The following is a 27209-nucleotide window of genomic DNA, read 5'->3' on the forward strand; positions in this document are numbered from 1 at the left end:
GATTTCTTGAAATAAATCTGATTGTAATAGTGCTTCATGTTTAAAATGCTTGTAAAAGATTTGCAAACTTGTCTTGATTCAGAAATGCAATTTGGTTGGTGGAGAATTATTGATCCAGAGGTCCTAAAAGCTTTGCTTAAAGTACTACATCTCAGGGGAATAAGAGAGAAGGCCTTACAGAAGCAAATACAGAAACACATGGATTACATTACTTTGGCCTGCATCAAGAACAGAGATGGTATGTAACTGATATGAATGTTTGATTGGCATAAGGATAATAAGTAAAGATGAATCTGAGGTACATTTGGATCCAGATTATAGGTTCTTAAATGCTCGGCTCGTCCAGATCTGAGCTTTTGGTTTAGGCCAATATCTAATAATTAGTTCACTTAACTAAGTATGTTTCTTTTAATGAAAAAAGGATATTGGCTTTAACACAGAACCTGCAGCCAGAGAGGAGAGGGTCTAAAGTGTCTTTAAAACAACTTTGTAGCCTCTTGATACTGGGTAGTTCTGGAGAGCTCCATCGTAATACAGATAGCCCTGGGTGGAGTGACCAGATGTCCGGTTTTCATAGGGACAGTCCCATTCTTTGGGAGGTTTTTTTATATAGGGACATATTACTGTCCACCCCCTGTCCCGTTTTTTCACATTTGCTTTCTGGTCCCCTTGCCCTGGGGACCTGTCTGAATTATGCCACTCTTTTCACTTGCCCAGAACCTTCACAGTACTACATACTGCAGTGCATACTCAGTGTACCCACACCCTTGATGTTGCAATTCTTTAAGCATATGTGACAGGATCAATACAAAATTAAGCATTCATGTTGGGTGTATTAAGAATAAGTTCATATAACGATCATTAAACACTTTTTTTAAGTAACAGGTTTGAGTGTGCAAAAATCAGTTACAAAGTTTATTAAAATAAAATAATACAATTTTGACTTCCAAATGCAGTTGCAATTATTGAAATAAATGAAAACGAGGAAAACCAGGTAACTCGAGACATTGTGGAAAACTGGTCAGTAGAAGAGCAAGCAATGCAGATGGATCTGGCTATTCTTCACCAAGTGGAAGACCTAGAACGGAGAGTTGTATCAGCTAGTTTGCAAGTTAAGGTAAAACTGCCTTCAGTAAAATCTTTCTTCAAAAATGTTATTATTAAAGTAATAAGAATTGAAAAGCAATATTTGCAGTTCTTTTGCTGTTAGGGATAACTGCCTCCTTATTAATTTTATAGTCCGCAAATGGAACAAATCCAATATAATTTCACTATTTGTATCAGAGAAGCTGGAATATTTTCTCTCTTTCTCTTCCTAATTCAAACATAAAAGGAAAAGTAGATTATAGTATTATTTTTTATTACAGTTAAATCTTTGGATAAAGATTCTCAGAGTGGCAGTCCCCAGATTATTCCCTTATAGCACCCAGAGCCCTATGCCTTTCATTGTTTTGGGAATAATGCCATTTTGGGCGATGACTTGTTTTTAACTGCAAAGATTTGATTGGTATGGGCTAGCCTAGCCATTTAGCTGTAGCACTTCCTGCCGCCATTGTATGTCCGTGTGTGGTTTGTTGTTCTTTAAAATAAATAAAAGAGCATTTCAACTTCTTTGTTTTGGTGGAATAATGTAATACGCCCATGCATGTGAGGAACTACGTACCACATGAGTTGTGAGTCTGAAGAAGCTCAGGACTTTCTGGTCATGCTTAAAATCATGGCGTTATGCAAGATGATTGTAGGCCCAGCTCATATGTCTGGCTGCAGTCTGGATCTGATGTTTGGGCTGGACTAGAGTTGAGAGTTGGATGTTATTTCCATGCCATGGGTTGCACATTGTCTCCTGTGGTTTGAGGTCTCAGACCTGGCAGGGTCCTTCCTGTCAGAATCAGAAATCTGTTGTAGTGGTCTGTCATCAGAGGCTAATGGAACTTGTTGCTTCCAGAGGGCTCTGAGAGAGAATGCTGTTGCTGAGAGACCATTCTGCTAATGGTTTGATTATGCTTATGTTTTGGGATTCATAATTTTAATTATCTGAGTAGTTTGGGAAAGACAGGGTAAAAAGCTGATTACCAACTACTGACATCAGCTGAAGACAGTACCTGATTTTTTTTTAGGTTAATAAAATACAAAATTCCATTATTCCAGGGGCGGACAAACATTTCGGCCTGAGGGCTGCATTGGGTTTTGGAAATTGTATGGAGGGCTGATTAGGGGAGGGGGGCATGGTTCCCTCCCCTTCTTCTCACCCCCTTCCCTCTGACTGCCCCGACCCCATCTACACCCCTGACCACCACCCCAAACTCCCTTGCCCTCTATCCAATCCCTCTGCTCCCTTACCATGCTGCCTGGAGCACTGGTGGCTGGCGGCGCAACAGCCATTCACTGCACAGTACAGAGCTCCGGGTCAGGCCGGGCTCTGCAGCGGTGCTGTCCCAGGAACTCACAGCCCACCACCCAGAGCATTGCACCAGCGGTGGGGCGATCTGAGCCTGCGGGGGAAAGGGAACAGCAGGAGAGGGGCTGGGGGCTCTGGGGCTGGGCAGGAGAGTCCCATGGGCCAGATGTGGCCTGTGTGCCGTAGTTTGCCCACCTTTGCATTATTCCCACACTTATCCAGTTACAGCATCAAACAATGTTTGTAAACCTCTCTACTAAATATAGGGTTGGATATGTCCCAAGCCTGCATCGGAGAGGGAAGACCTGATATATTATGAACATAAGTCATTTACTAAATTGTATAAGAAGCATGATGGAGAATGTGCTGGAGGAGAAGGCAGCAATACCAGTGCTCTAGAGCGGAAGAGTGACAACCCTCTAGATATAGCTGTAACCAGGCTTGCTGACTTGGAGCGGAACATAGAGCGAAGGTATCTGAAGAGCCCCTTAAGTACCACCATTCAGATCAAACTGGATAATGTGGGCACAGTTACTGTCCCTGCTCCTGCACCATCCATTAGTGGTGATGGTGACGGGTAGGTTATTGAGATTAACTTGAAAAATTATTGTGCTTCTTTGCTAATTGGAGCCTATTTTCTATTGCCTGTTATCTATGTATCTTCTTGTATGTCTGTGATCCATATGGATCATGTTATTCTGCATGGTGCTTTGTAAATATTTTTTGTTATGTATGTTGATAATCCTGCAAAGTTATCTTACATTTAACTGGTTGTGACTAAGCTTTGAGGCACGTAGCCACAGTCTGTGCACTACATCAAATTTAGTTGCTTAAACCTTATACTTATTGGCTGTGTACGTTTCGTCATTGCTTGGCTTTCAATGTGATAATGATTGTTCCATGTTCAGAGATCAGCAAATATGGATGTGACCTACTTAATTTCTCTGTATTTCAATGCAGAATTGAAGAGGATATTGCTCCAGGGCTAAGGGTATGGCGAAGGGCTTTATCAGAAGCTCGCAGTGCTGCACAGGTAGCGCTGTGCATTCAGCAGTTACAGAAATCAATAGCATGGGAAAAATCTATTATGAAAGTTGTAAGTGTTTTTCATTTAAGAAATACTGTAACTAAACTTTCCTGTATCCTGTTTCCCCACTTTAAGATACTGTGATTAATAATGTATCTCTTACCACTTCTAAAACTTACTACAGTTAAACTGTACATAGTGCTCTTATGAGCATAAATTGTACAGATTTCACTTTTGCTGAGTTCAGCATTATGAAACTTCCTATAATAGAAAGCTCTTCCACTAGTTGCTTCATTTTTAAGGTGTCAATTACTCTTTGAAATTAACATGTAAGCATAAAATAGGTATTTCCATGCCTCTGATGGAGAACACCATATTACTGAAAGTTATTCATCCATGATGTTAGCTTCATGAAGACTGATTTGATTGTCACATACTGTAATTAAAGGCTTGATTTTTCAGAAAGTTGAGATGCTCCAAAATGTGTGTAGCTTCTTTGCATGCCATGCGGACTTATCACGACTGAACATGCAAACTGGGCAAATATATAAGCAAGGGTTGTAATGTCCATCTCCTCATACACATGCCCATTTAACAAGTAGAGCTGTGTTAATTGCACATACAAAAAAGGCATGCAAATGCATGTGTAAAAATTTGCATGAAGCTTTGAACCTCAAATTTCTGAAAATTAAGTTTTAAGACTGCTACAACATTCATCAGAGAAAAAACTTTTATAGCTGAGTATTTAATGTTGAAATATTAACTTGTAAACATCTTCATTCAGTTATTGAACCAGCTCAAAATTGCTTTATGAGCAATATTGTGCTCCAGTATTGTCAGTGTAATATGGTGGGCACTGTCAAAAGCATTTTTATTTAGTTATTAGCTCCTCCCCTCATTTCTGAACCAGCAAGATAGAAGTAATATCCCACTTCCATCCATTAGGTACGCTTTGTATTTCTAGATAGATAATTGAAGGATAATTTACAGATACAAACTATGATTATAAGGTTTTATGCTCCTATCAAAGAATTATAGATACTACGAGAGTAGCCAAAAGACCACAGAAATGGCTTAAAGTGTAATTTGGGACTTTGAGAGTGAGGTATAGTTTAATTCACAGTTTTTCTGAATTAGGTTTATGCATTGAACTACACAGGGAATTTGGGTATTTAGTAGAAGGGCTCATTCCTGAAAGGTATTATTACTTTTACCATAATAATAATAATAATAATAATTAATAATAATTGCATAAGAACAATTTTTAAAATTCAGAATTTCCTCTTCCTTTTTTAAATTGCAATTTTTTCATGTTTTGCACTCATATTTTTATAGTTACAGACTTTGGACTAGAGAAAACAAGGCAAATGAATAATCTAAAACAGTCATCATCTTAAAGTCTTTCCCCTGTATTCACCAAAACAGTTTCTATGTTAATGAATTTGGAAGTGGCAACTAGCCACTGAAGTTAGTAGGAGTTCCATTTCCTATGCTTTCTACTCTCATTTCTTCTCCCGTTTCCCCACAAATAGATTAGATGTCTGATCAAAAATATGTTTGTGCTCTAAAATGATTGCATGTAAAACTCATTTGTGTAGTTCAGTTATGGACTGTCAGCTTACATAAATTTAAATGATATATAGTTTTCTAAAAATGTAAATTGTAAATTTGTATTAATAGATCAAATTAATTTAAAATATACATTAATGTAAATATAAAATGAAATAGATAATATATGTTATGGTAGCTATTACATAATGAAGTTTTTCCTACTTTAAAAGTATGATGACTTCAGAGAGGTCCAAATGACTGTATCAGGCACTTGAACAGTTGGCTTTGTCTCCAGTTGATCCATTGCCTTTTTCTTCTTAAATATTTATAAAATAGTTATTAACACATCTGGCTCTGATCCTGAAGTCACAGAATTTTCTCTAAGCAATGTCTGCATAGTCCAGCCAAAAGTTATCAAACTGTAACTTGTTTAATTTAAAATGGATTGTATTTAATAATAATTTAGAAAATATTTGAAAAAATAAATAGGCTTATTATAGCAGCTCTCCATTTGCAGTATTTTGAAACTAACAATAACGTATTTTAACTCTCTATTAAGCAGCTCATTTTCAATGCCTAGATTTTTCATTTGCAATGGCTTTTGACTGACATGTGCCATGACTTCCAGCACTTAATTTAATACATTTACAGCAAAGCTACACAAATTGTCTGTTTGCCTGTATAATAGGTCTGTGAAGAATATTAATACCCCATTACACTGAGGTCAGAGGTCTAAATAAAAATTACATTTGAATAATATACAGTAGTCACACTTAAGAACCTGCCAGTATTGTCTTAGCTAAATACTTACTTCATTATTTGCATTATTTCCCAAGTATTCCCTATATCAGCATTAGCCAAACTTACCGACCTTCTGAGCAACATACAACAGTCTTGAGAAGTTCAAGAGCCCAGACGAACCTGCTGGGGCTCAGGACTTCTGCCCCATGGGAGGCACCTGCCAGGGCTTGGGGCTTCCATCCCGCCCCTCTGAAGCCCCAAACCCCAGCAGGTGTGCTCCACAGGGCGGAAGCCCTGAGACCCACCTCCCCTGAGAAGCCCCTATTTCAACACCTTGCTACAAGCCAGATGTCCTGAACTCCCCCCACCCGAAGTCTGGTTGGTGGAGAATGGGGGAGGAGTGTGTAAACTGTAAAAGAGCCACATGTTGCTCACGAGCCACAGTTTGGCCACCCTTGCTGTATAGCAAATACTGAGGTATTGTATCTATCTAGCCAAGACAAAATTGGCAATTTCTTCAGGTTGACCACTCTACAGTATGACCTTCAATTTTATAGCAGTCTAGAAAGAGTTCAAATATGACTGCCCATGAAATCAGAATCCCTTAATTACAGGTTACTTTGTATTGGTATGGACATGTCTTATTGGGTCCAGTTGAGAAAGCGAGGAGTCATTTACATGGTCTGGTCTATACAAGGACCATGGACCTTGGTGGGGCACTGCACTCACTTTAAAGACCCACTCCACATCAGGAGACTCAAAGAAGACATATACCCCCCACAGAAAATAAAAACACTAAATTTTCTGTTTTTAAAATGTAAGTCAAATGTCTAGTTGTGTTTTATTTTTCCATTTATTCACACTATGTGCAGCTGAAGGCACAAAGCTATATGCATCTTAGGCTTGTACTAACCAACCACTAAAACATGCCATTATTCTATCTTAATGCTGTACCTTTGGTGTAAATTCTGTATCCAGTTGTTGCTAGTGTGCCTTTTTGAAACTTACTAAGACTTTAACAAAACAAAACAAAAAGTTGTACTGAGAAACAACTGCAGAGAGATATAGGCATCATGATTTTCTGCAGTCTGGGGGAAAATTAATAATGAATTGGAATTATTTTAGTGCTAGAAGTTAAAATAGGAGCTCATCCGCAGAGGTGGCTCTAGCATTTTGCCGCCCCAAGCACGGTGGCACGCCACGAGGGGTGCTCTGCCGGTCACCAGTCCCACGGCTTCAGTGGACCTCCCGCAGACGTGCCTGTGGAGGGTCCACTGGTCCCGCGGCTCCAGTGGAGCATCCACAGGCACGCCTGTGGGAGGTCCACCGGAGCTGCCTGCCGCCTTCCTGGCGACCGGCAGAGCGCCCCCCGTGGCATGCCGCCCCAAGCACACGCTTGGCATGCTGGGGCGTAGAGTTGCCCCTGCTCATCCAAAGCCTATTACATTTTTCCCATTGATTTTCCATGGGATTTGGATCAGGCCTTTTCTGATTATTTTCCTAAAATATTGTACTAATTTTAAAATGTAATTACTTGATACAGTTCTATAAACCATATTACATACTAGATCTTGCAATTAACATATGCAAAAGAAACATTTCAGACTGTTTTGCCCCACAAACCTTAGGGATGCGGTGTTTCATTCTTTTTCTACCCAGCTCACTCCATCAAGTAATTGTCATATTATTGACCTACTTTTAAATTTATTCACGTCTTAAATAAAGCTCTACTTACATACTCCTAGCCATATGCCCAGTGTAATGCCAACCTAAAGTCAGAAAAGGGTAACATGCAGCATTTCCAGAGGAAGAAAACATGATTTTCGTTATGATTTTGCATCACTCTTCCTTTTTGCATAATAGTAATGATGTACATGATGGCATTTTATTTAATAATTTTGGTCATGTCTTTTGTTACATGTGAACTTGTTTTCATGCAAAATTAAAATTGATTAAATTTCCTACACAATGAAAAACCAACAATTATTAACCAGTGCCTAGTCAGTGCCCATCAGTGCTGTGCCCTATCTGCAGACAGTGAATGCCCTACCAGCTGTTGAACCAGATGAAAAACCCAAAGTGAGACTAAATATGTGACTTGCTGCATCTTAAAGGCTGCCAGTCTTGGCACTGGCAGATTATAAGAGAGTAAATTCCAGAACAGAGGGATCTAAGGATGCCCTGCTCTCTAGCCCTAGGATTTCAACCCTAGGGACAGACAACAAGAGCATTCTAATTGATTGTGACTTCTGCCATAGGGCATAAGTGGAGAGAGAGTCCCTGAGATAGCATATGTGCTATCAGTGGGTTTTGTGATTATCCAGTAGCTCTGCTTCACTTCAGCATTTAATCAAATGTAAAAGGTATTCATTGCTTTATATGCTTTGCCATCAGTGTTAAATGTAGATGTGTTTTTCCAGTGTATAAGCATTTCTCCTTTGGCTTAATTCCTCACACTGTACACGAGCTATGCAGATATCACAGTGCTGCAACCACAACCTCTTATGTAGTTGTCCACATACATTAGAGAGAATTTTAGAAATACATAGATGTATACACATATTTAGTTGTAGCTACTGTACGTATGCAAGATAATATGAAAAATATCTTCCAGTGCTGAATATATGGCATATATTACTACATTTTAGGAACATTTTTTAAGGGAGGCTTGCTGAATTAAAGCTATTTTTCATGTTTTGTAGTACTGCCAAATATGTCGAAAGGGAGATAACGAGGAACTTCTGCTTCTTTGTGATGGCTGTGACAAAGGCTGTCATACATACTGCCATAGACCCAAGATCACTACTATACCAGAGGGTGACTGGTTTTGTCCTGCCTGCATAGCAAAGGTAATATTAATCTTTAAGATGAATTGAAATGTTTTTGACCCTCCAGTACCTGAGTTCAGAGTTCCGTGCTTCTCCTGCAATTGCTGACAACTTGATAAACATCTAAAGTAGAGCAGCAATCTGCATGCCTCGTACTGTCTTGGGTAACTGTTAAGGATACCATCGAGTGTTGCAAGAGAAGAATAGAGTCTTAATACAGGTGTTGGCAAAGGATATGACTTTCAGCTACTTTGTTTTTAATTGTACTTCTCAGTAATTTTGCATTTAAACATAGGCTGCTACAAATTTGATATCCTAAGCATCTTTTTCTCTATTTTAAAATAAGTTTTTTCATTCACCTTTAAAACAAAGTTGATATAACTGTTGACAGACAAATGTTCCATACAGATATGCAGTATGAAAATAAATGTAGTAGTTTTATGTTGTTAGTATTCAGAGTAGCAGCCGTGTTAGTCTGTATCTGCAAAAAGAACAAGAGTACTTGTGGCACCTTAGAGACTAATTTATTTCAGCATGAGCTTTCGTGAGCTACAGCTCAATTCTTCAGGTGCAAAGAATGGAACACACAGACAGGAGATATTTATACATAAAGAGAACATGAAAAGATGGAAGTATGCATACCAACAGGAAGAGTCTAATCAATTGAGATGAGCTATCGTCAGCAGGGGAAAAAAAAGTTTGAAGTGATAATTAAGATGACCAATAGAAGGTGTGAGAAGAACTTAACACAGGGAAATAGATTCAATTAGTGTAATAACCCAGCCATTCCCAGTCTCTGTTAAGGCCTGAGTTAATTGTGTCTAATTTGCATATTAATTTGAGTTCAGCAGTCTCTCTTTGGAGTCTGTTTTTGAAGTTTTTCTGTTGCAAAACTGCCACCTTCAAGTCTGTCACTGAGGGTATGGCTACACTTGAAATTTCAAAGCGCTGCCGCGGCAGCGCTTTGAAGTGTGTGTATGGTCGGAGCGCCAGCGCTGGGAGAGAGTTCTCCCAGCGCTGCACATAAACCATATCCTCTACGGGTGTAGCTTGCAGCGCTGCGGCACTGATTACACTGAGGCTTTACAGCGCTGTATCTTGCAGCGCTCAGGGGGGTGTTTTTTCACACCCCTGAGCGCGAAAGTTGCAGCGCTGTAAAGTGCCAGTGTAGCCAAGCCCTGAGTGGTTAGAGAGGTTGAAGTGTTCTCCCACTGGTTTTTGAATGTTGTGATTCCTGATGTCAGATTTGTGTCCATTTATTCTTTTGCAAAGAGACTGTCCGGTTTGGCCAATGTACATGGCAGAAGGGCATGTTGCTAGCACATGCTGCTAGTGTGTCACTTCCATCATTCTCATACGGTGTTAATCAAAGATTATACTTCTCTTGGACAAATCTTTTACCTGCTGTTGTTACAAGTAACACCTAAGGTTGCTGTAATGTTTCTCTGTATGTGTATTTCATAACACTTTGTTAACAATCAGTTTGGCTCTTTCTCTTGCTATATTCAGTCAGTTTGCGTTTTAGTTTCCGTGGGTGTTTCACACAGCAGTAAAGGAGAGAAACCCTATTTTTTGAAAAAAGGAAAACGGAAAAATAAAACCACAAAAATTGGCAATACAGGGAAAGAGGGAAATTCCAGGACAATTGTAGTACCTGAAGATACTTTTAACTCATTTTTTAAAACTGAGTATATTTTAATTTAATAGTTTCATAGCAAATAAGACCAGAAGGGACCATAGGATCAGCTAGTTTGATCTCCTGTATATCACAGCCTATTAAATTTCACTCTTCCCCCAGAATTCAGTCCAGAAACTTGTTTGGCTAAAGCATATCTTCCAGAAAGGTGTGCAGTCTTGAATTGAAAAGGTGAAGAGATGGAGAATCCACCAATTCTTCTTCGAGTGATTGCTCATGTGTATTCCACAATAGGTATGCATGCTCGCCACGTGCACCGATGCTGGAAGTTTTTCCCTTAGCAGTACCTGGGGGGGGGGGAGCACCCCCCCGTGACGCCTGGAGTTGCGCCTGCCTGGTGCGGTATAAGGAGAGCTGCACGCTCCCCCCACCCTCAGTTCCTTCTTGTCACCAGTGAAGGTGTGTCAGAACTGCTCAGCTCTAGCTTTGCTGCAGCTTGTCCCGAGAACTGTTCGTTCATTAATTAGTACCTGTAGTCAGTTAGCCATTTGAGTTAGTTTAGTTAGTTAGTGAGTCCGGGCCGGGGCATGCCCCGGCCCCGGGATTTAAGTCAGGCGGGTCTTGTAGGCATTCTGTGCCTAGGAGCGACCTGCACGTGGACTGTCTGCACTGCTTGGGAGAAACACATACCAGTGAAAGGTGCAAGATCTGCAAGTCATTCAAGCCCCGGACCAAAAAGGAAAACGACATTAGGCTCCGGGACATACTGATGGAGTCGGTACTGGCCCCAGCCCTGGCACACTGCTCCGAACTGGTACCCGGCACCGCAGCATTGGTACGCAGAGACCCTATGGCACCATCGACCAGTCGGCACCGCTCCCCTTCCACAGGGCACACCAAGAGGACCGAAAAGACTCCCTCTTCACCGAGGGAAGTCTGGGACAGAGGCTAGGCCCATGACGGGTAGCCCTCGATCCCCACCGGGCACTAGGCCTCCGACTCACATTGAGTGGAGTAGCCCAGCCCCTTCGGGGCAGACCTCTCCGGATGTCTGGATGCCATCTACGCCCAAAGCCCTCCAGGCAGCCAGGAACATCATGTCCATGCCGGTGCCTGGAGCTCCGCCAATGTCGGCCCCATGCTCCAGGGGCAAGCCGCTGCTGGGATCACCGCAGTCGCTGTCGGCCCAGTACTGGTCTCAGGAACATTCCCGACACCACTCACCACTGAGCCACTGTTCAGGGCTCAGTCCACGTGGATCATCCTCGGTGCTGGCCAGACTGTCTGGATGGGTGCCGTCCGACTGGGACTCCCAGCACCGCTTGTCTTCGTGGAGCGAATATCGACAGGACTGTGGCGGACATCGCCAAAGGACCTCGTCTTGGACTCCCACTCCAAGTCTCCCCCAAGGCGCTGTAGCCCTGAGCATCAATTGCTGGCATCTTACTGGCATGGGTCTGCCCGTCGAGACTGTTCGTGGAGCAGCTACTCCCGTCGATGCCGTTCCTCTGCCTTGAGATCGCAGTCCTGTGGCCAACGCAGATCACAGCATTGCCACTACTCCCAGTCCAGAGGCAGCAGCGGGTTGTACGCCAGCCCAGCCTCCGCTCACAGCTGCCTTTCTGCAGGCCAGGCTAGCGAGCCCGAACAGCCGGGCCCGCCAGTGCCTCAGCAAGTGCACTGGCACTGAGCATCATGGCTGGTCCAGTGGTACCAGTGGGCACTGTGGCCTCCAGAACAGCCCCTGGTGGGGACTAGCTCTGTGGCCGGGGCATCGGAAGTACCGTCGGCCTCCATCCCTAGGCTGCCAAGAAAGGAGTTGGTGGGACCCATGTCCTCAGGACTGTGCCCGCAGTCCGACCAGATGGTGGGTCCTCTGGTGCCGGCTGACACCCAAAGCACCCTACTGGCCTCGTCGCCCAGTCTGGAGGAGCTCATTGTGGCCCTGCCCCCTCTGTCCTGCAGGAGGACTACCAGGCCCACCAAGGCCTCTTAAAAAGGGTGGCAGCAAGCCTCCACCTCCAGACAGAGGAGACGGAGGAGCCCTTGGGCTCCCTGTTCAATGTGCTGTCCCCCTTGGCACCGAGCAGGGTGGCCTTGCCGCTCCATGAAGGTGTGGCAAGAATTTCAAATGCCCTGTGGCAAACACCAGCCTCGTTGGCTCCCATCTCTAAGAAGGTGGAAAGCAAGTACTTTGTACACACTAAGGGGTATGAGTATTTGTATACCCACCCGGTGCCCAACTCATAGACTCTAGGACTGGAAGGGACCTCGAGAGGTCATCGAGTCCAGTCCCCTGCCCTCATGGCAGGACCAAATACTGTCTAGACCATCCCTAATAGACATTTAACTCTTTGGTGGTTGAGTCGGTCAACCAGGGAGTGGCAGGGGCAGCCAGCCCCGACCTCTAAGAACAAAGACTCTCGGAGGCTGGATGCTTTCAAGAGAAAAGTTTATTTGTCGACAAGCTTCCAGCTAAGAGTAGCAAACCAGCAGGCTCTCCTGGGTCACTATGAGTTTAGTCTCTGGGGATCCCTCCCCAAGTTCAAGGACTCCCTCAAGGAGCATGATAAAAAGGAGTTTAAGGCACTCGTGGAGGAAGGGACAATGGCTGCTAGGGCATCCCTGCAGGCCACTTTGGATGCAGCAGACATGGCCGCACAGTCCATGGTCTCGGCGGTGTCCATGAGATGGGCATCATGGCTCCTGCTCTCTGGGCTATCCAGCGAAGTGCAGTTGTCAGTGCAGGATCCCCCTTTCAATGGGAAGACTCTGCTGAGGAAACAGACACAAGGCTGCACGGCATGAAAGACTCCTGCACGACCCTCCAGACCTTGGGCCTCTATGTCCCTGCTCCAGCAAAACCCAAGTTCAAGCCGCAGCAGGTTCCCCTCCAGGACGCCATCCTGGAGTACGAGGCTGCCCATAAGAAGCAGTGGAACTATAGAAAATGCCTGCAAAGGCAGTCTTGGCCTGTCCCCCACCCACCTGAGTTCTCTAAGGGCAAGCAGGCAGGTAAAAGCCGTTTTTGACGGGACACTCAGGGGTACCTCACCAGTTTTCAGCAGGGATCCACCCCCAGTAAAGCTTCCTTTTTCCAATTGATTGTGTGCGTTCCTCACGGAATGGTTGCAGCGGACCTTGGACTGGTGGGTCCTCAACACCATATCCCGAGGTTACACCCTTCAGTTTATCTCCTTCCCGTCCCTGTCACTCTTGGGGGACCCATCGCACGAGGCTCTGCTCGAGCAGGAGGTCGGGCGGCTCCTGGAACTAGGCATGATAGAGACGGTGCCCAAGGAATTCTTGGGCAAGGGGTATTACTCCTGTTATTTCCTTATCCCAAAGAGGGGGCTCAGGCCCATTCTGGTCCTCTACGGTCTGAACCAGTACATGGTGAAACTCGAGTTCCGTATGGTTTCCCTGGTCTCCATCATCCCCTCCCTGGATCCCGGGGACTGGTATGCTGGCCTCGATCTCCAGGATGCGTACTTCCACATCCACATATTTGAAGGGCACAGGTGCTTCCTCCATTTTGTGGTGGGACAGAATCACTACCAATTCACGGTCCTCCCGTTTGGTCTGTCCCCAGGGTTTTTACAAAGTGCGTGTCTGTGGTAGTGGCCTACCTTAGGCGCCGGGGTGTCCAGATATTCCCCTATCTAGACAACTACCTGGTCAAGAGCACCTCCCGATTGCTGGTGAATGATCATGTGTCACTCCTCCTATCCACATGTACTGTCCAGGGCCTTGTTGGTAAACAACACCAAGTCCAAGTTAGTCCCAGTCCAACACATAGAGTTTATCAGGGTGCTCCTGGACACAATGTCAGCCAGGGCCTCTCTCCCCCAAAACAGGTTCGAGACCCTGAAAGGACTCATTGATTTGGTCGCAAGGTTCCCCGTGGTGACAGCCAGGGCTTGCCTGCAGCTGCTAGGTCACATGTCAGCGTGTATGTATGTGGTCTGCCACACAAGACTCAGGATGAGACTCCTCCAGCTCTGGCTGGCCTCGAAGTTTTCCCAGGCCACAGACAGAATGGACAAGGTCCTCACTGTGCCGAACTCGGTAATCACCTTTCTGCGCTGGTGGTCCACCCCAAGCAACATGCTCCAAGGGGGCCCGTTCAGGGACAGGGCCCCATCGTTGGAGCTGGTGTCCAATGCATCAGACCTGGGCTAGGGGACCCATGTGGGGAATTTTCAGACCCAAGGCCTGTGGTCTCTGCAAGACCTGACTCTTCATATAAATATCAAGGAACTCAGGGCGGTGCGACGGTGTGTATGGCCTTCCACTTGCACCTGAAGGGCCAGGTAGTCAGAGTCCTCATGGACAACATGGCCTCAATGTTCTGTATCAACAGGCAAGGTGGGGCCCGATCTTCTGCCCTCTGCCACGAAGCCCTCAGTCTGTGGGACTTCTGTATAGCCCACGACATTCAGCTAAAAGCCTTTCACCTGCCGAGTGCCCGGAACGTGAGGGCGGATCGCTTTTCCTCTCACCATGAGTGTCTCTACACCCAGAAGTGGCCCACCAGCTCTTCCAAAGGTGGGGAATTCCCCAGGTGGACCTATTCGCAGCCCGGCAGAACCGACGATGCCCCTGGTTCTGCTCTGGGGGGGCCTAGGGAAGGGTGCTATTGCCGATGCCTTTATCCTATCCTGGTCAGGCCAGCTTCTCTACACCTTCCCCCGTTCCCTCTGATCGGCAGGGTCCTGGAGAAAATAAAAGATGGACAAAGCCAGGGTCCTCCTCATTGCCCCAGCGTGGCCCACTCAGCACTGGTACAGGACCCTCTTGGGCCTGGTGGTGGCTCCACCATGGCCGTTGCCGCTCCGCCTGGACCTGCTCCCTCAGGACCAAGGCCACCTCCTCCACACCAGTCTGGCAGCTCTTCACCTCACAGCGTGGCTGCTCAGTAGCTAGGTAGTGAGGAAAGGATATGCTCAGAACAGGTTCAGCATGTCCTCCTCGAAAGTAGACGGCCCTCCACTCGCCGCTCCTACATGGCAAAGTGGTCTCAGTTTTCTAGGTGGGTGGTGGACCAAGGGGTGTCCCCAGCGGCTGCCCCAATCCATCTTATCCTTGATTACCTCCTCTACCTGGGGGCCCAGGGCCTGGCACCCTCGTCAGTCAGGGTGCACCTGGCGGCCATATCGGCTTTCCATCCCCCGGTGCAAGGATACACTGTGTTCTCCCATGCTGTGTCCGGCCGGTTCCTTAAGGGTTTGGACCGGCTTTACCCATATTCTAAGCCCCTGGTCCCACAATGGAACCTGAATCTAGTGTTAAGGGGCCCCTGTTTGAACCATTGGCCACGTGTTCCTGGTCTCACCTCTCATGGAAGGAGGCCTTCCTGGTTGCTATCACGTTAGCCAGGCAGGTCTTGGAGCTCAGGGACATGACCTCTGAGCCGCCGTATACGGTCTTTCTTAAGGACAAGGTCCAGCTCTGCCCGCGCCCTGCGTTCCTCCCAAAGTTGGGCTCCACCTGCCACATGGGTCAGGACATTTTTCTACCAGTCCTCTGCCTCAAGCCTCACATGACTAGTGAGGAGTGCTGCCTCCACACGCTTGATGTAAGGCGGGCTCTGGCTTTCTACCTCAAGTGGACCAAGCTGTTCAGAAAGTCCTTGCAATTGTTCATCGCCTTGGCTGAGCACGCGACAGGCCAGACAATTTCCACCCAGTGGTTTTCCAACTGGATGACTTTGTGCATCTGCTCCTGTCATGAGCTGGCAGGTGTCCCCCCGCTGCCCGTTGTGAGGGCACACTCGACTCGGGTGCAGGCCTTGTCGGCTGCCTTCATAGTCCATGTCCCTATAGAGGACATTTATAGCGCCGCCATGTGGTCTTCGGTTCACACGTTCACCTCGCGCTATGCGATAGTCTCCCAAACCAGGGATGACGCGGGGTTCAGCAGGGCGGTACTCCATCCAGAGAACTTGTGAACTCCTACCCACCTTCAGAAGGTATAGCTTGGAATCACCTATTGAGGAATACACATGAGCAATCACTCGAAGAAGAAAAGACAGTTACCTTTTCATAACTGGTGTTCTTCGAGATGTGTTGCTCATGTCTATTCCACATCCCACCCTCCTTCCCCTCTGATGGAGTTGTCTGGCAAGAAGGAACTGAGGCTGAGGGGAGGCACCACTCCAGGGATCATGGGGAGCACTTCCTCCCCCTTGTCCCCCCCATGGGTACTGCTAGGGGAAAAACTTCTGGCACTGGTGCACGTGATAAGCACGCAAACCTATTGTGGAATAGACATGAGCAACACATCTTGAAGAATACCAGTTACGAAAAGATAACTGTCTTTTCCTTTTAATAGTGTCCCTTAAATTGTGTTTTGCTATAGACAGCATTATGCTGTATAAAGCATCCTGTATCTTTTATCATGGGTTTCTTTTCTCCTTCCCAAATTACTGAATCATTTGGGTATAAAGGTGAAACTCAGAAAAGACTCCCAGATTTGCTGGATTTGGGTCTAAAATTCTGTAAACCCACCAAATTTATCATGATGTCTACCTTAAACTGTAAATCAATCCAGGCAGTCTAGGTTAAAGCTCAACACAGATTTGCTGAAAACTTCATAAACAAACTTCATGTAACAAAAACCGAAACTGGGCAACTTTCCGCTAATTGCATGTTTTGTTATAAAACATTTGCTTTCTTATGAATATTCAGCCAACAAGTTTTATAAAGATGCATGCCTGCAATACATTTACAAACTTAACATCACCATTTGTAATGATAATACCACATTTATTTTGTATTGTAAGTATAGGGAAACACTTTTATCTAGGATACTTCTGTGTGGCAACTAATGGCAAATGTTGACATTGACTTGCTACCTCTGTAGATTATTTTCAGATAAAATAAGTGTTTAAGGGGTATCAGTTTGACCAAGTTCAAATAGGGCTTACTCAGGAAAAACTGCCATTAACTGTACTCAAGGCCTGAGCATGTGAGGTGGCAAGTGACAAAGAAGGCACTGAGCCTCCTCAGCTCCCATTAATTTAATTGCAAGTTGAGGATAAACAGCACTTCACATGTTCAGGCCTTGGGTGAGGACATTTGATCCATTCCCATGACTCTTCAATTGACTTGTCATCTGAAGGACCCTCCAGTGGGGTCACCATTAAGTCAGCATTTTGCGACAATTGCCACACAAAGGTATGCATGAATGATACTAGAGTACTTCCTTATATTTAAAACAAGAAAAAATAGAAACCACTGTGTGGTAGTAGTATAGAAAATTCATAGTCATTTATAAACCTTTGCAGTATTCTGTTTTTAAAGCTAAGGAATTCTGCTCCAAGTTTTTTCTCCTCATATAATTCATTCATATTCTCTGCATCTTACACAAATGGTGCAAAAATTTCAGCCTTTCCAGCTTCATCAGGACCAAAATGCTTACTCAATGTGTTAAACATTCATGCCATAGATAGGGAAATGGTATAACTATTTACACTAAGCAATGAATTCTGCATAATCATACATAATCATACTCTGAAAAAATGTGTAACACATAGTTCTTTAGATAACTAAATAGAGAACCCAGATATCTAAAAGGGCCTCCAGCATCATCATTGCTTGTATCCTGTAATAAATATAACACATCAGATGTGAACACTAGAGCACAAGTGGGGGATTGAAAAAATAAAATAGCACTTTACAAAACCTAACACAAATGTCAGAAAATTGTGTTTTAGAGTGTCAGTGAAATTTGTTTTGGGTATATTTAAACATTTTCTTAGTATTTGCCCCCAGAATATAGCAGCATTTTGCTAGTGCTTGAGAAACAAGAAGTAAAATTTACTAAATGAAGATGAATGAAGTATAGAAAGTCAATAAACAAATATTATGAAATTAAATAGGATTTTGTAAATTATTGTTTAAATTCTCCAAGATGTGTGTAACGCAACCATTTTTAATACATAGTTTTTATTTTGATGAGGTGTCTTTTTATTCATTTATATTATGTTAATTTTATAACATATTTGCTGGAGAATAGTTGGTTGGATAAGTTTAGGAAAACTTCAGTGTACTCTGTTCAGTAGCTTTAGGTGCTTGACTTCTAGATTTAGGAAATCCCTGTTAAGATTAGAATGTGAATTCAGATGTAATGGGTTTTTTTTGGTGCTGTCAATACTCAAACCCTGTTTACAGACTCATCAGGAAATATCTGTATAATGTTTAGTTGAGATTTTTCACTTAGAGACATCCTTGGACTCTCTCTTCTCCTTTTATGAAATAAGGGACATTTTGGAGTTCATTATCATCGCATAGGCAGCTAAATGGAACTTCATGAATGCAACCTATAAATCTGTTATGTTCCCCTTTCAGCATAGCCTTGCTGGACACGTCTTGTTTTCCTCAACCTGCTATGGCTCCTTTTTAGGCTTTTGCATATCTGTCCTCCCCTATTCAGACGTGGGCTGGTTTTTATATCCCTTTCACTTTGCATGATGACCATATGGTCCTCTGAATGAATCCCTTTGTCTAGTTGTGGAATTTCACTGTAATTAATCTACTAAATTCTTAGTCTGTTTTCTAGACCTCCTGCATCCTGATATTAAGACTAAACTAGGGTTTTCAGAATCTTTCATCAAGAAAGGAGCCATTAGAATTAGACGGTAAAGACGGAAAAGACCTATTCTATCATTCAGTCCTTTCCTTTCTAGTTCCTGTCTATATTTAGATATTTTTATAGTATCTGTTAATACAAAATCTAGTGTTTTGTCCAGTCTAGTTTTAAAAGTCCAGTGGTAGGGCTGCCACCTCTTTTAGCACATTTTTTCAAAGACTCACATATCTTGCTGTCAGGAAGTTTTCACTGCTTTTTAGCCTGCCATGTTCACTTTCTTAGTTTCATCCCATTATAGACTCATAGACTCATAGGTCAGAAGGGACCAATATGATCATCTAGTCTGACCTCCTGCACAAGGCAGGCCACAGAACCCCACCCATCCAATTTTATAACAACCCCTAACCCAGGACCGAGTTATTGAAATCCTCAAAATTGGTTTGAAGACCTCAAGCTGCAGAGAATCCACCAGCAAGCGACCCGTGCCCCACGCTGCAGGGGAAGGCGAAAAACCTCCAGGGCCCCTGCCAATCTGCCCAGGAGGAAAATTCCTTCCCGACCCCAAATATGGCGATCAGCTAAACCCTGAGCATGTGGGCAAGAGTCACCAGCCAGCACCAAAGAAGGAATTCTCTGCAGTAACTCAGTTCCCATCCCATCCAACATCTCCCCGCAGACCATTGAGCAGACCTATCTGGTGGTAATCCAAGATCGGTTGCCCAAATTAACGATCCTATCATAACATCCCCTCCATAAACTTATCAAGCTTTGTCTTAAAGCCAGAAAAGTCTTTTGCCCCCACTACTTCCCTTGGAAGGCTGTTCCAGAACTTCACTCCCCTAATGGTTAGAAACCTTCGTCTAATTTCAAGTCTAAACTTCCTAATATCCAATTTATACCCATTCGTCCTCGTGCCTACATTAGTACTAAACTTAAATAATTCCTCTCCCTCCCTAACGTTAACCCCCCTGATACATTTATATAGAGCAAGCATATCCCCCCGCAGCCTTCTTTTGGCCAGGCTAAACAAGCCAAGCTCTTTGAGTCTCCTTTCATAAGGCAGTTTTTCCATTCCTCGGATCATCCTTGTAGCCCGTCTCTGAACCTGTTCCAGTTTGAATTCATCCTTCTTGAACATGGGACACCAGAACTGCACACAGTATTCCAGATGGGGTCTCACCAACGCCTTATATAACGGTACTAACACCTCCTTATCCTTGCAGGAAATACCCCGCCTGATGCATCCCAAAATCGCATTTGCTTTTTTAACAGCCGTATCACATTGGCGACTCATAGTCATCCTGCTATCAACCAGTACCCCAAGGTCCTTCTCCTCCTCCGTCGCTTCCAACTGATGCACCCCCAACGTATATCCAAAATTCTTATTATTAATTCCTAAGTGCATGCCCTTGCACTTTTCACTATTGTATTTCATCCTATTTCTATTACTCCAGTTTACAAGGTGGTTCAGATCTTCCTGAATAGTATCCCTGTCCTTCTCCGTGTTAGCAATACCCCCCAGCTTTGTGTCATCCGCAAACTTTATTAGCACATTCCCGCTCTTTGTGCCAAGGTTAGTAATAAAAAGGTTAAATAAGATCGGTCCCAAAACCGATCCTTGAGGGACTCCACTAGTGACCTCCTTCCAGCCTGACAGTTCACCTTTCAATACGACCCTCTGGAGTCTCCCCTTTAACCAGTTCCTTATCCACCTTACAACTTTCATATTCATCCCCATCTTTTCCAATTTAACTAACAGTTCCCCATGCGGAACCTTGTCGAACGCCTTACTGAAATCTAGGTAAATTAGATCTACCGCATTTCCTTTATCTAAGTAATCCGTCACCTTCTCAAAGAAGGAGATCAGATTGGTTTGACACGATCTACCTTTAGTAAATCCGTGTTGCAATTCGTCCCAATTACCATTGACCTCTGTCCTTAACTACTTTCTCCCTTAAAATTTTTTCCAAGACCCATTATATGTGTGTGTGTATAGTATGTATTTTCCTTCCCTCCATTTTATTTATATTGTTCATGTATTTGTAGACTTCTTTCGTGTTCTCTCTTAGTTGTCTTAGCCACACTATACATATTTAACTCTTCTAATCTTTCTGCATAAAGCGATGAATTCCTTGTTTATTGACCTTTAAATAAAAATCTTAATTTTCTACAATCTTCACTGTCTTACCAGTAATAATAGATAATAGGTAATAATTGAAGATATACCAATCTCCTAGAACTGGAGTAGTACTGGTCAGAAACAAATGCAGTATTCCAGGTGTGGTTGTACCAAAGCCATTTAGAGGAAGACCATTACTTCACCAGCCTTTTAATCTTTTTGAATATGTAGTCTGAAATTGTATTTTTTTACCAGCAATATTACACCGTAAATGTATTTATAATTTGTTGTCCATTATTACCCTTATGTCTTTTTCAGCATTATTGCTCTCCAGGTTTCTTATTTCCACAGGATATATGTATCTAGATTATTGTAATCCAAATGTATCCAGATTTTTCATTTTCTCAAATTGAATCTCATGGATTTTTTTTCAGCCTATGTTTCTAATCTCTGTCTCCTTTTATATTTTTATTCCGTTCATACTGGGATTTTCAGCTCCTCACAATTTAGTTTTAGCTGTAAAATTTTATTTGTGTGCTGGTTAATCCCTCTTCAGTATCAAAAGTGAAGTTCTTAAAATAGGACCCATCCTAATATACTCCCCTATCTTGCCATCTTGATACGTTGCTGTTTACAACCATCGTGACAACTCACAGTGGTTCTACCTTTCCCCCAGGACTAAAACTGCTACCTCAATTATATCTATCAATCGATAGATCTATCTAGAATTAATGTTATGAAGTTGAGAGGACTGGGAGAGGGGGACTGTCCAGAAATTTCTAGAGCTTTAAAGAATTCCAGTGGACTTTTGAATTAAGACTATAGCCAAGATTTTTCCTAAGAGACTACTGATTTTTGTTTGCCTCAACTTTAAGAAGCCATAAAGTGGCCTGGTTATTAGAGCACGGTTCAATATCTTCTGGAAATCAGGTGCCTTTGATAGTGTTCTAAATTGAGGACCCAGAATTCCTAATCACTTCTGAAAATATTGGCTTATGAATCTATACAGTCTATGACCTTTAGAGATAAAAAAAGAATTAAGTGATCTACTTGTTCTTTGTACGTCATATTAAATGCAGCGATTGTGTTTTGATACTGTTTAGTGTGTCAGACCTTCATGGGTTTTCTGTTTACAAATAATACATACTTCTGTGTGATCTGGTTATGTTTTGTTACATACTTGGATTCTCTCTATTGTAGGCAAGTGGTCAAACCCTAAAAATAAAAAAACTTCAGATCAAAGGGAAAAAAAGTAATGAACAAAAGAGAGGCAGGAAATTGTCTTTAACAGGAGATACGGAGGATGAAGACTCTGCAACTACAAGTAGCTGTTTAAAAAGAGGAAAAACAGACCCCAAAAAAAGAAAAATCGATGAAAATATTTCTAACCAATTGAAACAAGAAAGCTTCACTCCTACGAAGAAGCCTAAAAGAGATGAATCCAAGGACCTGGCTATATGCAGGTACTGTCTGCCTGTCTTTTGTAAGAGCTATATATAAGCATTTGTTTGAAGCTAGATACTGCCTGCTGCTCTGTTAGTGTGCTTGTAGTAGAGAGAGCGCAGAGCCCTGTTCCCTATGGTGCCTCACACAGGAGGCAGCAATAATTTGATTGCAGCCATTGGGGGACTGCAAGTTTGTGTAATAGGAGTACCCAGCTAAAGCTACCTGTTGCAACACTTGTTCTCCTGAGAGAATAGCAAGGTGGGGTGTGGCTATGAAATCCTACCCCCTTTTCTCCTGTGTGCTAAAAAGAGCTGGTAGGTGGAGACTGAGGAGAGAAGTGTTGTCTACAACTTTCTAAAGGTTTAGGAAATCCAGATGCCCAGCACAGGTCAAAGAAGCATTCTGCCCCACAAAGGGCCTCACCATTCCTGTGATGCACCTTTTTCCCTTGCTGGTTGGCTTTCACTGGCAAGTAGCATAATTAAGCCTTTAGACTGTTTTAGAAAATTAGTAGCACTTGTTTTATTTGCGTAGAAGTAAATGAGTTATGTTTAAAAATCACCCTGTGGAAAATTTACATGGATACATTATATTTTGTTTTAAAAAAATAATTTGAATTTCTTCCTGGGGAGCTAGCTTTAAAGAGTATAAATGACAAACTGGTCATTAACGAGAAACGTTACTTATTGAGTGCGTTATGCTCTATACATGACAATAGTATGCTATCCCTAGTAAAGTTAATAGAGTGACAACACATAGTGAATGTACATAACAGTGAACATCCTGTGCAAATGAGCCAACAGCTGAAGGTATTGATTTAAAACCATGTTTTATTCAGCATGATCCTGTCTGAATTGGAAACTCATGAAGATGCATGGCCTTTTCTACTTCCTGTAAACTTGAAACTTGTTCCTGGTTATAAGAAGGTTATTAAAAAACCTATGGACTTTTCCACCATCAGAGAGAAGCTAAGCAGTGGACAGTAAGTAAACATACTGTACATTACATTTGTGAACATTCAGCAAAAAAATTAAAATGACACAATCAACTTGAAATCTAGTCATTTTAAAAACAAGGAATTCAAAGTAATTTCAGATGCTGTTTAGGCCCTGTAGGTCCCCTGCTAATTGTTATGGTTCTTCACAATTTCATGTTTTATAAATATTTCTCTCTTCCCTGTTCCTATGTGAAATACCCTTTCAAACATCAAGGGAAGCTGAGAAACAAACTTCAGAGAGAAAACAGTAAAACTGACTGTTCACAAAGTGCTCTCAAATGCCCAAAAAAACCACTGAAAAATCAATGTTTTATTTATTTCAGTTGTTGTAGTCTTTTGAGTTATTTATGTGTTTTTGTTTTTTAATTTCAAGACAGAAATGTGATTTTTAAGTTGACAGCTCTTTAAGTATTACTGTACATTGGTTATAATTCATTCCAAAGCTACATACTAGAGAGAAGCATGAAACATTACAACAAATGGTGATTAATTATTTCATAGTCCTGAAATTAAAACTCCATCTTTCGTTAGAGAAAATTAAAATAAATAACGGGAACAATTATTTACCCCTTCTCCTGACCCTTTTTCAATTCATATGGAAAGATCTCACCTGTCATTTCTTTCCAGTTTGCATCCCCACAATCTTAAGAACCAACAATGAAGCAACTTTCAGCCAAGGAAGAAGAGATGGACTCACTTCAGAGTCCATTAGCTCCATTCAGAACAGGCTATGGAGGGTTTGCTATGGCAATGCAAGGCACTCTCCCACATGTAGCTGAATTTGATCCTATGACAGATTTACACACACTAAAGTTTACAACTATAAGCCTTTCTTTTCAACCATTCCTCTGAATAGTGACTACTGTAGGTAATACTTTATAGTAGTACTATAGGTCTGGCATGCTGTAGAGTCACTGGGCCAGGATAGGCAATGCAAAGAATACCAAAGAAACAGAAAATTTGATTCTGCCTGTTAATGCTACTACACTTGCCACCCAATAGATGATGATGGAAATATAGCCTGAAATTCCCAAGGATGTCATGGAGTCATCACTGCAACCAACACAAATTCAGAAGTAAAATGTTTTGCTTGTACTATACTGTAGGTATTTGTGAAGTTCAATAAAATATTAAGAAAATACAGTTATGCATAAGTGATCACAAATGACAGGAAAGCATACTAATTTACAGTATCAGGCCCTTAAATAGTTGTAAAATGCACCCAACAACATGAGTGTAGAAGTCTAAGAAGGTAACATCTTGTGCCCATTTTATGCTGGTGTAAATATCAGAGTACAAGGCAGTGGTGAATGACAGCACTTCAGGCCTGGTCTACACACTAAGTTGTACCAGTTTAACTAAAGGTGTGATTTTTAAACTGCTTTAGGCCTGGCCTGCACTTAAAAATGAGATCGACTTAGCTATGTTGCTCAGGGTGTGAAAATTTTCATGTCCAAAATGCTATAGTTAGGTAAACCTAAACCACAATGTAGATGCAGTTAAACTGATAGAAGAATTCTTCTATCAGCCTAGCTACCACCTCTTCAAGAAGTGGATTTGTTACATTAATGGAAAAACCCCTTTCATCGATTGTAGGAAGCATCTACACTATGGTGCTACAGTGGCACAGCTATGGCACTACAGCTGTAGTTTAGACATGTCCATAATTAAACTATTGCAGCTTTTGTGTGTTGAGATTATAATGTTGGTTTAAACCCTGGTTTATATTGGTTTAGCTTGCAACTATAATTTCAATGTGCAAGCTGATAAATGCATACAATCCAGCTTTTAACCAATATGAGTGTCCACACAGGGTATGCGCTAGTTTAACTAAATTGGTTCTTAAAGCTGTTTAAGTGAAACTGATGCAAGTTTTGTGTATAGGCAATCCATAAATCTTCAATTTAAACCCATACTCACACTTAAGACTTGAAGCACGGATGGTGCCTGATTCTGGACTCCTTACTTAGAAAAAACTCCAGTTAAAACCAGTGGAAGATTTACTTGAATGAGGATTACATACTTGGCCCACGGATTGAGGATTATACACTGTATTTATGCAAGATTTTTCTGTACCTCGGCACAACAAGTCTTGTTATGGATTTAGTTTCATTTTTGCCTGATTCCTTGTTTCTTTTTTTAAAAAATTGGTTTAATATTGAAAACAGTGCTTTGAAGCAGATGAGGTGATGGTTAGACAGCTCAGCAGAGTTGACCTCAGCATCTCATATATCCAAACTAGAACCAAAAATGAGAACAGCAGTACAGCATAAAATACTTCTTTTAGAAGTCCTATAAAAGTAGGTCAAGGAAGTTTTACAAATATAGCCAAATAATTCAGTAAGCCTTATTGACTCTGAAATCAGTTTTCTCTCTACCTAGTTATTTTATATTTGCCCATTGCTGTTGTATTCCAGGCCTGATCTACACTGAGAGGGGGGGATCGATCTAAGATACGCAACTTCAGCTACGAGAATAGAGTAGCTGAAGTTGACATATCTTAGATTAAATTAAAATTACTTACTTCGCATCCTCACGGTGCTGGATCGACGGCCGCGGCTCCCTCGTTGACTTTGCTTCTGCCTCTCGCACTGCGGAAGTTCAGCAGTCAACGGGAGAGCAATCGGAGATGGATTTATTGTGTCTACACTACACGCGATAAATCAATCCCTGATAGATCGATTGCTATCTGCTGATCCGGCGGGTAGTGTAGCCATACCCTGAGTGTCAGTTGTCATTCTGCTATTCCATACTATGAGCCACTAAGATGTATATACAAATGTGCTTATTAGAAAAGGTTAATTCAGTGTATGCATCTCCTTTTCAAACAACAATAACTCATGCAATCAAATGTTGTACATAATATCAAGAAGGCTTAAATCAGATTATGGACTGAAAAAATGGCGGAATATACTTTCTCCAGTGTAGTACATCGATATCCCCCCTACAAAAAAATTTCCTTTTGAATGGTAAAATTCTCCTTTGTTTGCGAGCTCACGCACTGCCGCAATGTATCAATATTCTCCATGTGATAAGGATCTAGGACTAAATTTCAAATAGTGGACCAAATCATAAAGTGGGAGTACAGTCTAGCTCATAGGGAAAGTGTGCTCCAGTGGCATAAGGCTGAGGAACAAAATCTTCAGCATATCCATGTTACAAGCTAGAATATCTGCAAGTGGCCTACTAGTAGCTACTTGATCTGGAAGAGGGCTAGTGATTTGTGGAGGTCTGGGCCTGTACCACTGAAAGTTAACTGGAGCTTTGTCACTGACTTTTCTAGTGCAGGATTGTCCCCTGCTAGCGAGGTCAGATCCACAGGATATAGAAATATAGAGGTGCTTGGGCACTTTCCTTATTGCTTGGGGTACCAGTGCAATGGAAATGCAACATTCTTCTTCAAGTCGTGTCACTATGGGTGCCCCACTGTAGTTGTGTTTGCATCCCTGAGCTGCTGATAAGAGAATTTCAGTATCAGCATCCACTATGCCCGCACATGCACTGTCTCTCCTCGTGCTGTGCAATGAAGCTAGTCAGCATGCACTGGCTAACCCCACCTCAGTTCCTTCTCAACTGCCCCTGGTTAGAGATGGAGCTATTCGCAGTGCATTAGGAACATTACTTTCTATTTTCATTTCTGCAGTTAGTCTGTCTCTTAGTATAATTGTAGTGTTTTCTAGACCCCATTATTCTCTTAAAATAAAATAAAGAATAATTAAAATTAAAAATATTTTAACACCCCACCCACGTGCTTTTCTTCCTTCTTGGAGACCTTTCCCCTATAGAGTATGCCTGGTTCACCGGGCTTCAAGAAGTGCCTTACCTGCAAGGAGGCAATCTCTATTGCAGACAAGCATTCCCAGTGCATTCCCTG

At 42.6% G+C, this 27209-nt stretch overlaps 1 protein-coding gene across 13 annotated transcripts in view; it reads left to right on the plus strand.

Annotated features, from left to right (window-relative positions):
• Nucleotides 1-27209, plus strand: part of BAZ2B (bromodomain adjacent to zinc finger domain 2B) — a 272845-nt gene that overhangs the window by 238694 nt on the left and 6942 nt on the right. For 9 of the 13 annotated variants that reach the window (XM_030580012.1, XM_030580010.1, XM_030580011.1 and 6 more), the window contains 7 exons: nt 83-238; nt 957-1117; nt 2665-2975; nt 3359-3494; nt 8420-8566; nt 22093-22355; nt 23177-23320. In XM_030580012.1, the coding sequence (XP_030435872.1) occupies nt 83-238; nt 957-1117; nt 2665-2975; nt 3359-3494; nt 8420-8566; nt 22093-22355; nt 23177-23320 (1318 nt within the window). The remainder of the gene's footprint in view (nt 1-82; nt 239-956; nt 1118-2664; nt 2976-3358; nt 3495-8419; nt 8567-22092; nt 22356-23176; nt 23321-27209) is intronic. The other 4 variants (XM_030580018.1, XM_030580020.1, XM_030580021.1 and 1 more) reach the window with 1 other exon arrangement.

The sequence above is a fragment of the Gopherus evgoodei genome, chromosome 11, assembly GCF_007399415.2.
Source record: "Gopherus evgoodei ecotype Sinaloan lineage chromosome 11, rGopEvg1_v1.p, whole genome shotgun sequence".
Taxonomy (NCBI): domain Eukaryota; kingdom Metazoa; phylum Chordata; order Testudines; family Testudinidae; genus Gopherus; species Gopherus evgoodei.